Source organism: Dipodomys ordii, unplaced genomic scaffold (genome assembly GCF_000151885.1).
Source record: "Dipodomys ordii isolate 6190 unplaced genomic scaffold, Dord_2.0 Scaffold118, whole genome shotgun sequence".
Classification (NCBI taxonomy): Eukaryota; Metazoa; Chordata; class Mammalia; order Rodentia; family Heteromyidae; genus Dipodomys; species Dipodomys ordii.
The window spans coordinates 1,743,269-1,755,142 of record NW_012267334.1 but is presented as its reverse complement, the minus strand read 5'-3'; the positions used below and the strand labels follow the sequence as shown (position 1 = coordinate 1,755,142).

Here is an 11,874-nt window from a genome sequence, read left to right as displayed (position 1 = left end):
AACCCAAATGCATTTCATAATGGAGGCAGACGAGGCTGAAATGCTGGACCACACAGGCAATTCTCAGGGTGCGGGCTGCTATTTAGTGGCCACTAAGGACCTTTTCCCAGGCTGTCTCTCAGCTGAGGGCGAAGGAATACTGTGGCAGAAGCCACTCTTTTCCTGGCAGGGCCTATGCTCTTGTGGCAGCACAAACAGGCCACTGGCACTCAAGCCTGTGTGCAGTGTCAGGCCGGCCCAGCCTCCAGCTCGTCCAGCAGCCGCAGGCTGGGTGTCAGGCAAGGGGGAGCACACGTCCAGCTCTAGGGGCCCAGCTCTGAGGCAGCAAAAGGTGGTTCCCACCCCAGCACCTTACGCTCTGCTTGCCTCTCCCTGGGGTGAGGGCAGTGCCTGCTCCTCAGGAAAAGCTCCATGAAGACCACATCAGCTCATTCAGGTCAACAGCCCCTGTGCATGCCGTTTATACAGCCAGACGAGACCGCCTTACACTGAGTCACACAGGCACATGTGTGGAAGCAGGCTCGCCTGCAGCCTCAGGCCCCCAGGGATAAGGAGGGGCTCTACCGGAAGAGCCGGTACGTCCTGGGCAGACGCCCATCTCTGCTGGACAGCGCAGACTGGATGTGCTCATAGGTGGGCAGGTCAGCCAGGTCTCCCAGCGCAGCCACCGCGGGCTTTCCACGCAGCATCTTGGCAGTTACCCTCTTGATGTCCTCCGGCGTCACATTGCCTGGCAAGGACAGCGAGACAGCATTGGGCCAATGCCAGCACATGTGTGTGCACCAGGGGTGGAGGGGCTGACGTGCGCTACTCTGGCCAGCCTGGGCACTGCAGAGGGCTCCACGCCCCCTGCAGCTGAGGGGTGAGGTGGGCCAGGTTGAAAGGACAGAAGCAGCTCCCAGCCCACAGCGAAGCTATCAACGGCTTTATGTTATTTTCAAATGCATCAGACAGCCATGCTTGGGGCTGTATGCCTCTAATCCTAATGTTTAGAGAGAGGATTCAGTGTTGCAGCTCAACCTGAACTATAGTCACATCCTGTCTAAAAATTAAAGCACAGTGGTTCATGCTGCGATCCCAGCTACGGAGAAGGGTGTGATCTGAGGATCACAGTTCACAGCCAGCACAGGCAGCGAAGTCTACAAAACCCTGGTCTCTAATTAACCATTAAAAATCTGTAAGTGGAGTGAGTGGTGGCTCAACTGGTAGAGCACACTTTGAGCAAAAAAGCTAAGAGGGGCTGGGAAGGTGGCTCAGTGGTAGTGCTTGCCTTGCATGCATGAGGCCCTGGGTTCGATTCCTCAGCACCACATAAGCAGAAAAAGCTGGAAGTGGTGCTGTGGTTCAAGTGGTAGAGCGCTTGCCTTGACCTGAAGAGCTGAGGGACAGCCCCCAGGCACTGACCTGAGTTCAAGACCCTCTATTAGCACAAAAGGGAGGGGAAGAAGGGAGCGGAGGAAGGGGGAGGGAGAGAAGGAGGGAGTGGAGGAGGGGGAAGGGAGAGAAAGAGGGAGCAGAGGAGAGAAGAGGAGAGGAGGAGTTGGGGAAGGGGGAAAAGAGGAAGATAAGGAAGAGAGGGAGACAGGGAGACAGGGAGAAAGAAGAAAAAGGGGCCCAGAAAGCCACCGGGTTTTCCAAAGGCTGGTGGACAGCTAGGTTTGTTTTTTGTTCTTGTAGGTCATGGGGCTTGAACTCTGGGCCTGGGCGCTGTCCCTGCCCTCTTCAGTTCAAGGCGAGCGCTCTACCTCTTGAGCCACAGCACCACTTCCGGTTTTCTAGTGGTTTATTGGAGATCAGAGTCTCATGGAGTTTTCTGCCTGGGCTGGCTTGGAGCCATGATCCTCAGATCTCAGCCTCCTGAGTAGCTAGGATTATAGGCATGAGCCACTGGTGCCCAGCTTAGGTTTGTTCTTTAGCGAAGACGAAGCCTCAGGAAACTGGACAGTTGCAATCAAGGACCGGAGCAGGCTCCTAAGGGAAGGACAGGGCGCTCCCGAGTCCCAGCAGGACCGTAGGCCCAGGAGGGCGGGCTGTAGGGAGGCCAGATCACACGCTCCAAGAAGCCAGCGCAGGCCAGGCAGGCTGTGAGTGCCCACAACCCAGCCCCCGCACCCAGGCTGCCTAGTGAACACCAGGCTTATGTATAGCGGACCCTAAGGGACTCCTGTCCATGCCCACAGTCCAATCCCACCACGCGTGGCTGCCTCACGGAGCGCGTACTCACGGATGAGCGTGCACAGCTCATGGGGCAGCTTTCTGGAATGGGTGGCCAGCACCTGCCTCCCCACGTCCTCAAAGATCACAGGCCTGGCCTCCAGGTTCATCATGAGCATGGACATCAGCTGTGTCTTGGCCCGCTCCAGCTCCACCTGAGGACACACACCTCCATGGTCACCAACAGCTAGCTCTAGTTGGCAGAGGGACTCACAGAAACATATCCCAGGGGGCTAGGAAGGTGGCTTAGTGTTAAGAGTGCTTGCCTTGCGTGAAAGAAGCTTTGGGTTCAATTCCTCAGTGCCACATAAGGAGAAAAAGCTGGGAGTGGCATTGTGGCTCAAGTGGTAGGGTTCTAGCCTTGAGCTCACGGACAGTGTCCAGGCCCAGAGTTCAGGCCCCACGACTGACAAAAAAAAAAAAGAAAGAAAGAAAGAAACATATCCCAGCAAAAAGGCCATCCACGGGCCCAAAGGTTCCAGGCACACCTGGCGTGAGGGTGCTGTGCCCCAACTCCCTGCTGCCTGGCTGCTTGCTGCAGAAGGTGAAATGCTCAGTTCTAGGCCAGGCCCCAGAGCGGACCACATAAGGAAGCCAGGAGGAAATAGTGAAGAGCAGATCTGGGTCCTTGCATACCCTGGCCAGGCGACAGCTCACCAAAGTGCCCCAGGCCTCTGGGGAATCCACCAAATGGAGCTCTGCACACACTGAGCCTCTGGCCGGGTGTGGACAAAACACTGTGGCTCGAGGAATGGGGTCATGAAGGTCCAGAGCAGCAGGAGCAACAATCAGCTACCGGGTCTGTGGGCTGCCACTTTGCAAAGCACACAATGGGAAGCAGAGGGCCGTGGAGACGCGCTACCCTCTCTAGGGAAGGGAAGTCTTCACTCTGCACAGGTCATTTTTCTTTTTGCATTTCAGACAGATATTTACATACTATTAGTTTATCCCAAACTGACATTAGCAGAAAGCATTTTCTAGCAAGATACTAGAGTAAGAGAGCTCCCTTGCCACCACGCCTGGCAAAGTACTGAAGTTCCAACAGGTTTTACTTCCTGAGTAAATAATTCCTTTCTTATTACACTTTGTGATCACTAGAGAAAATTTAGAAAACACATGCAGCAAAGAAAACCTGCAAGCAGTGTGTGCTACCAAGCACCAGCAGCTGGAGGCCCACAGCGCATGCACGGCACGTGCATCTGGGCACTGGCAGTTCCCCAGGTGTATGCAAATGGGCTTTTTAAAAAATTTTACTTTAACCAGTTCTGGCCCAGGAAGTGACAGACCTTCCAAACATCAAAATAAGTGCAACTAGCTGGGCAATGGGTGGCTCACGCCTGTCATCCTAGCTACTCAGAAGGCAGAGATCTGAGATTCACAGTTCAAACCAGCCCAGGCAGGAAAGTCTGTGACTCATCTCCTGCTAACCACCAGAAAACTTGAAGTGGTGCTGTGGCTCAAAGTAGTAGAGCAAAAGAATTCAGGGACAGCACCCAGGCCCTAAGTTCAAACCCTAGGACTAGAAAAAAAAAGAAAAACCAAAACCAAGGTGGATGGCATTCATACTGCTTTGTTGAATACTCCTTTGTATAGCTACTTAAAGATAATAAAATTAGTAAGTAAATTTTTAAAAACTTAAAACTCACGTGAGTATTAAAAATATGTTCTAGCCAGGAAAAGGCCCAGGGCTGCCTTCACTCACGACTGCTGTGGGCAGCAGAGAGAACGCAGTGTCCTGTGGCTGGGATTGGGAGACCAGAGAAGTGCCTGCCACCCAACCCCAGGCTGCCATACCCGGCTGGGACAGGCTGCAAGTGGTCCAGAGGCCTCACTCACCGCATCAACAGCTCCACCCATCAAAATAAACTCCTTTGTGATGATTTCTACCATTTCTCGAACCTATGGAGAAGAGCAAGAGTGAAAATGAGGGTGTGATCTGGGCCTGTCAGCCTGGCCAGGTGGGTCGTGATGAGTGGGGGCGGGTGGGCGGAGGTGATGCAGCACGGCCCTCACCTGCCTTGGGTCAGCGCTGGCATGGATGCACAGGAGGCCCGTGTCCTCGTAGCTATGGTGATAGGAAGTCGCATTGTACATCCAGTGGTGCCTGTGAGGGACACGGAGAGGCCGAGGGGGAGGTCAAGGACACATCAGGTCATGAGCCACTGCAGAAAACATGGCTCACATGCACATCCCCGTCCCCCTCTCCCCACTCCCCCTAGTCCTGGGGCTGGAACTCTGCGCTTGGGCACTGCCCTTTTCGCTCAAGGCTACTGCTCTACTACTTGTGCCACCTTGCCACCTGCAGCTTTTTCTGTGATTAATCGGAGATAAGAGTCTTAAGGACGTTCCTGCCTAGGCTGGCTCTGAACTGTGATCCTTGGATCTCAGCTTCCTGAGCAGCTAGGATTATAGGTGTGAGCCACGAGAGCCCAGCTCTCACATGGTCTTTGAAGCCAGGCAGTGCCCGCCAGAGGCAGCACCCACCTGTTGAGCACGTTGAGGTAGAGGCGGGAGAACATGCCCTTGCCAGGCCCACCGGCCGAGAAGGAGCCCCCTCCTCCCATGAGCATGTTCAACACGGCAAAGGGGATGAAGTCGTCCTCCTGCAGGAAAGGACAGTGGGGTGGGGTCACCCGCGAGTGGCCTCACCACCGACCTGGGCGCGCCGACCCACCCTGCACTCACCAGGAAGGAGCAGCTCTCAAGGCCGACCATGATGTGCGTGAGCTCGGGGATGGGAGTTGGGCCCAGGCTGACATTGGACATATCCCGCTCGACCTGTGAGGCCACACAAGTGTTAGGCTGAAATTGTGTGCAAGGGTGGACAAGTCGTGCCCAAGCACGCACTCGGACCAAACTCAGTTCCTTTTTTTTTTTTTTTTAAATCAGTTGTGGGGCTTGAACTCTGGGCCTGGGCGCTGTCTTTCAGCTTTTCAGCTCAAGGCGAGTACTTCTACTACTTGAGCCACAGCGCCACTTCTGGTTTTCTGGTGGTTTATTGAAGATAAGTCTCACTAACTTTCCTGCCTGGGCTGGCTTTGAACTGTGATCCTCAGATCTCAGCCTCCTGCATAGCTAGGATGACAATCATGAGCCAGCGCCCAGCCTCTTTGTTTTTAAAAGCAAAAATGAGCAGGGTGCTGGTGGTTCACACCTGTCTTCCTAGCTACTCAGAAGGCTGAGATCTGAGGATTGCGGTTCAAAGCCAGCCTAGGCAGGGAAGTCCGTAAGACTCATACCTCCAATGAACCACCAGAAAACTAGAAGTGGTGCTCAAGTGGTAGTGTTAGCCTTGAGCACAGAGAGGCAAAGACCCAAATTTTTCTTTTTTTTTCTGTTATGGGGCCTGAACTCTGGGTCTGGGCGCTGTCCCTCAGCTCCTCAGCTCAAGGCTAACGGTCTACCACTTGAGCCACAGCGCTACTTCCTGCTTTTTCTACTTATGAGGTGCTGAGGAATCGAACTCAGGGCCTCATACGTGTGAGGCAAGCACTCTACCACTAAGCCACCTTCCCGGCCCCTGGAGGCCCTAATTTCAAGCCCCAGGACCACCCAAAGGAAAAAAAGAAGTAAAAGTAACAGGAAAGTTTACGAGAAACATGACAATGAATACACAGCACGCTTGGCCTCTCTCCACTCATTCTATCATACAGTGCGTGTCACACCATGCCTGTGCAGGGCTGAGCTGCCCGCTGAGGGAGAACGCACACAGATGCACACGCACGCCAGAGTACACACCAGCTATGTACATAGCCAGGACCGCAGGTTACCTTGATAATCCCCCCAGTATACTGTGCCACAGATCTGTCAACGTCCACAGCCTCGGCTGTCCCCCAAGCGGGCTGGGCCTCCAGGAGGTACTTTCTGGCACATTCTACCAGATGCTCGTGATCGACACCTACTCCAGCCAGCACCATGCGGTCAGGGGTATAGTAGTTCCTCAGATAGGAATGAAGCACTTCTTGACCAATCTTTGCTATGTTTTCCGTGGGACAGAAACGGTGCAGGCCCACAGTGTTCCCCCGATATGCAGCCTGGAGAATGGAGAGGGACACACGCGTGAGGAATGGAACACACAGGTCTCCCCAACAGCTGGCACTGCCTTCAGCTCAATCTCTGGAGAAAACAATGCTCATGTCAGACACCGTCTGCTTGTTAAGAAAATGCATAAAAATGGAGGCAGAGAGTTTCAGTTTAAGGGTAGTCTGAGCAAAAAGTTCACAAGATCGATCTCAACCAATAGATTGGAGAGTGGGCAGGAAGCACGAATAGGGGACCACAGTCCAGGCCAGCCTGGGAAAAAAGTGAGGTACTATTTTTTTTTTGGGGGGGGGCGGTCTGAGACCACGATTTGAACTCAGTACCTAATACTTTCACTCACTGGCTAGTGCACTATCGACTGAGCCAGGCCTCCAACCCCTATGAAATCTAATCTCAAAAATAACTAGAGCAAAATGGGCTAGAGGCATAGCTCAAGTAGTACAATGCCTGCCAAGCATGCTGGGAAATCTTGAGTTCAAGTCTCTCTACCGAGAAAGTAAATGTAGTGCAATCTACCTCTCAAGAAAAAAAGTTCACAAAAGATATAAACTAAAAGGGTCCTGTAGCTGAGAAGCGCCAAGATCTTGTTACTCACTTAAGAAACGGAAACCCAAAAGTCCACACACACAGCAGCTTCTGCAAATACAACTACGAGGTAAGCGCAGGGACCTCGGGCCCACGAGGCAGGCACTGCCGTGGGGACTCTTACTTCGTGGATCATCTCGGTGAGAAGTGGCTCGGGGTCAGGTCGCATGTTCAAGTCCTCCAGCTCAAACTGGACAGCCATCCGTGTCATCTCAATTTCTTCATCTGGAAGAACAGAGACGGGTTTAGGGTGCACCAGCCACAACACAGAAGGTGGCACTAATCCAGGTGCTGAGCTGGGCTGGGTCGGGTGGGAGCGGGGGTCACTTCCACTGTTGCGGGGCGGGGCATCTGTGTGAGGAGGAGCCTGGGTGAGCAGGGACTGGGGCCTGGAGCCTTACCTCCCTCTAACCCTGCCCCACGCCGGCTGCCTCACAGGTGCCAGGGCAGACAGGATAGTGCTTAGGAAGCCAGTCAGCACGTCCTCTTTCAGCTGGCTAGCTCAAGTACCCCAGGACCTTAAGGCAGAACTAAGCCTGGGGTATGAGGCCAGGCAGCTGGGGTGCCCAGCACTTCTTCCCCACAGCTCATTCCAAGTGGGAACTCAAAGTCCTGTCATTCGCAAGGAAGGAGGAGCCATGCAGTGGAAACTTCTGGCAGTATGGATGCAGTCTGTGACTGTCTCTAAGACTAAATCCTAGTGAAACTCTCAAAGGGCAGAGGAAGGTATTCAAGCACCGAACACTCTAAACGCCAGACTTTTCTGAACATCAGCACCATGTTCAATGAAATCGCACTGTCCCAGGCCCGTGAATGGACAGCTCCAGGGACAAGTGTTCTCCCTGCCCATTGGTCCAGGCCGGCCTTGGTCTAACTCCAGCCCTTCACTGACCCTGCTGCCCGCTGGCCTAGGGCGGCCTTGGGGGTCATACCTGTCAGGCGTGGGTGCAGAACCACGTCAGCAAGCAAGCCGACCACAGTGTCCAAGCCTTTGCTGTCAGCAGATACCGCATACATGGTGGTGTCTCTGTAAGAAAGAGAAGTCAGCACTGCCAGGAGCCAAACTCGCATCCGACTTGGGGCTCTAGCTTGGACTTTCTACTGTTTGGGTCTAGGACCTGCAGTCTTCTTCCCTTCTCCCTCGTACGAACTCCCTGGTGGGAGAAGCCACGGCTGCCTGCAGATGAGGCTCCTGTACGGAATACACCATGGAGTCAAACGCAGCCAACTCTTCTGCAGTTTTCACCAACACACTCTTTCAGGAGAGGCCCTTTCTCCTGTGCTTCCTAGGCCCTGGCAGGAGGACTGGTCCACAGGGAAAGGTGCATGGCCCATACAAACACTCGTGGCCTTCCACAGCTTTGGTCCACGTGGAAACACACACAGCTCCCATAGCTCTGGTCTTGCTCTCAGGGAGCTTGTAGTCTAGTTAACACTCCAGACAGCACAAGGCCGGAGGAGGATGGGGAGGGAACAAGCCAGAACGGTAGGATGTCAGATCGAGCGAATCCAAGTCCCGGAAGGGAGTGGGCCCGTGCAGGACACCAGATCACAGCTCTGTGAGGAGTGCTGCACTGCTGCGCAGCCATGTGAGGACAAAGCAGAAGCCACGCTGAGCCATGGGCCTGCAGGACCAAGGAGGGTTTACCAGGGCCCCTTGAAGAGCTTCCCCACTGCTCAGGTTCTTCCACAGGGCTGGAGTTTTGAGTCTAGGTGCCGACACACACTGGGCAAATAAATGCCTTGGCTGCACCACGCCATACTGCTGCTTGCAGCCAGACCTGGGCACTGGCCACTGGCTGCACCTGGATCTAGACTACCCCATCTTGTCTACCAGACTCCCAGGAACAGTCCCAATGCCACATTTTCTGTGCCTCTTTCCCCCTCCAGTCTAAGCTTGTCATTCCCCCGCCCAGCCAGGGCTCTCGAGTCCACCCTTCTCAGATCATGTTGTGTCCCTGGCTGCCAGCTGACAGACTGGCTGAATTGGTGGAATCTGCACCCAGTTGGGGGCTGTGTTTCTCTGTCCCCAGTTCTCCACTCAACACTCTATTCAGGCCATCATCAATCTCTTCAGCCTCCCAACAGAAGGGGCTCAAGGGGACTCTGACCAAGACAAAGAGGAGAGCTCCACATGCGCACATAATTGTGTATGCGTGAAGTTGACATACCTTGAAGTCTGACAGTCACAGATACCACCATGCTTCTCCAGGGCAAGCAGAATTTCGTCTTTACTGTCATATCGAGCAGTAGACTATAAAATAAGAAAGCTTAAATAAGCAGTTTAGAATAACTGAAATATATCTAAGAAAAAATATTACTTTTAGCCAGGCGCCGGTGGCTCATGCCTGTAATCCTAGCTACTCAGGAGGCTGAGATCTGAGGATTGCGGTTCAAAGCCAGCCCAGGCAGGAAAAGTCTGTGAGACTCCTATCTCCAATAAACCACTAGAAAACCGGAAGTGGTGCTGTAGCTCAAGTGGTAGAGCGCTCGCCTGAGCTGAAGAGCACAGGGACAGCGCCCAGGCCCAGAGTTCAAGCCCCACGCCTGACAAAAAACAAATATTACTTTTGCTTTCAAAACACACAAAAACAAATTACCTTTTAGAATTTTTATCAGCATTAACTTAACTGAATCATTTATTAAGATAACCATTCTAGTTTGCAACAAACTGAATATTTACCAAGAAAAATGGTAAAATCTCAGAAAAACAAAAAATAACCATAGTAACAAAGTCTTGCTGGGCACTGATGGCTCAAGCCTACAATCCTACTCAGGAGGCTGACATCTGAGGATCATGATTCAAAAAGAGCTCAAGCAGGAAAGTCCATGAGACTCTTTTTTTTTTTTGGTTGGTCATGGGGCTTGAACTCTGGGCCTGGACATCGTCCCTCACTCTTCAGCTCAAGGTGAGCGCTCTACCACTTGAGCCATAGCACCACTTCCATTTATTGGACTTTCTTGCCCAGGCTGACTCTGAACAGGGATCCTTGGATCTCAGCCTCCTGAATAGCTAGGATTACAGGCGTGAGCCACCAGCGCCGGGCTCATGAGACTCTTATCTACCAAAGAAAGCCAGAAGTGGAGCTGTGACTTGTGATAGAGAGCTAGCCTTGAGCACACAATCTACAAAACAGTACCCACACTGAGTTCAAATTCCAGGAGTGACAAAAATAAAAATAAATAAGTAGTAGAGTGCTTGCCTTGAGCTGAAGAGCGCAGGGACAGCACCCAAGCCCAGAGTTCAAGCCCCACAACCGGCAAAAAAAAAAAAAATTAAAAAATAAAAATATATATGTGTGTATGTGTGTGTGTGTGTATATTTCTACCCAAGAGCATAGTCACAGAAGTTACAAATTAGACACTGACCGAAAATGCTAGCTTTTCCAGAAAATGAGCGATTCCACTAAGATATTTTGCTTCATATCTTGATCCCGAGTTAATAAGAACTGATAAGGAAAAATTGACAGGTTAAATAATCAAAACAGATTTAACCTAGAAAAACCTCTCAAAACCATGACTGTTATGGCCAACATAATTACAGGGGAGCACATTCATTATCCTGAGCATGCCTTGCTTTCCAGGGAATCCTGCACATGGTGAACATCTTCAGAATTACAGGAAGGGAGGGTGAAGGGGCCAGCCATTTTGCTAAATGCAATCACCCGTAATTACCACTGCTTCTTATTTGAGTTGTTTTCTGGTTGTTTAACAAGCCTCCACTCAGGCCACAATTCATAACTGGTACGCCAGTTACAACTGACAGTGAACTGAGGGCACCACATAGTCAAGCATGAAAGACCACCCCATGCACCAGGAGTACTTACTTCCTACTGTACAAAATTGCCCAAACTTATTTTGAGATGCTACCCGAAGTCCGTTATCCAGTGTGGTAACTTTAGTTTCAAACTTTTCCTGTCCATCAACTGTAGCAAAAACAGTCTTGGGCACACCAGGTAAGGGGGAAGAGAGGGGAATGCTGGGGTAGGCGCCTCCACTGCTGAACTGCCTGTGTGCAGGGAGTCCAAACCTGTGAAACAGAAACGCCCATACCTGTGATGACCACATGGGTGCACGGAATTCTCAAGGTAGGCACCGGTGCTCAGGCCTGCAACCCTAGTTATTCAGAAGGCTGAGACCTGAGGATCATAGTCCAAGGTCAATCAGGACACAAAGGTTAGTGAGACTCTTAGCACCAATCAAAAATATGGAAGTGGAGATGTGGCTTAAGTGGTAGAGTGGCAGCCTTGATTGAAAAAGCTAAGGGACAGTGCCCAGGCCCTGAGTTTAAACCCCAGTACTAGCAACTTCTCCCTTTCTGAAGCATATACTTTTACAGGTTTGGGGCGCTCAGCCAATAACTAGGACAATCTCGGGGCCTGGGCACTGTCCCTGAGCCTTTTCTATCAAGGCTGGCACTCTACCACTTGAGCCACAGTTCCACTTTAAACCTTTGGTAGTTAAAGGGAAATAAAAGCCCATGGACTTTTCTGCTAGAAGGCTAGCTTTGAACTACAAACCTCAGCCTGGAATTACAAGCATGAGCCACCGGAAGAAAAAAAAAAGGCTTTTTAGCAGCAACTAATGTGTACATACAAAGCTACGCCAGCTGTGCCCTTCAACCTTCGCTATGGTCTAATCAGAAGCCATAGTCCCACGGGGTCTGGAAGGCCCTGCACCACATCCAGCCTCTTCCCGCCCTTCCAGCTGTCCAAGTCATAATGACTGGTCAGCCCGACCCACGACACATTTGCTGAGCACCCAACTCCCGCTCCCGCTCCGTGCTTTCCGCGCGTCTACTTCCTCCGCCAGCTCCTGGCTTCGATCTCACCCTGCCCGACTCGGGCCTTCTCTCATCCCGCTGCCTCGACTTTTCCAGTACCTTCTACCACTAGACGCACCTCACTTTAGTAAATGTACACCGTCAATGCTCAGTCCAGTCACCCCCTGAGCATAGCAACTACTTCCCCTCGCCTCGCCCCAGCCCGTGTGGCGCAGGGGGCCGACGCCCCAGCAGCCCCAGGCCCCGAGGCG

The 11,874-nt window shown here is 52.3% G+C and overlaps 2 protein-coding genes across 2 annotated transcripts in view; one reads left to right on the top strand and one right to left on the bottom strand.

The window, feature by feature from the left end:
- Window positions 1-437: 437 nt before the first annotated feature.
- Pmpca (peptidase (mitochondrial processing) alpha) lies at window positions 438-10,908 on the bottom strand. Its single transcript, XM_013029369.1, has 12 exons — window positions 10,668-10,908; window positions 10,210-10,289; window positions 9,012-9,094; window positions 7,773-7,867; window positions 6,965-7,065; window positions 5,985-6,248; window positions 4,900-4,992; window positions 4,699-4,817; window positions 4,228-4,318; window positions 4,051-4,113; window positions 2,225-2,369; window positions 438-730 (listed from the first exon to the last, which is right to left on the bottom strand). The coding sequence occupies exons 1-12, from the start codon at window positions 10,906-10,908 to the stop codon at window positions 561-563; spliced, it is 1,545 nt and encodes a 514-aa protein (XP_012884823.1). The 3' UTR covers window positions 438-560.
- Window positions 10,907-11,874, top strand: part of Sdccag3 (serologically defined colon cancer antigen 3) — a 10,128-nt gene continuing 9,160 nt past the window's right edge. Inside the window, exons 1-2 of the mRNA XM_013029368.1 lie at window positions 10,907-10,928; window positions 11,653-11,718. Of these exons, the coding sequence (XP_012884822.1) occupies window positions 10,907-10,928; window positions 11,653-11,718 (88 nt within the window). The remainder of the gene's footprint in view (window positions 10,929-11,652; window positions 11,719-11,874) is intronic.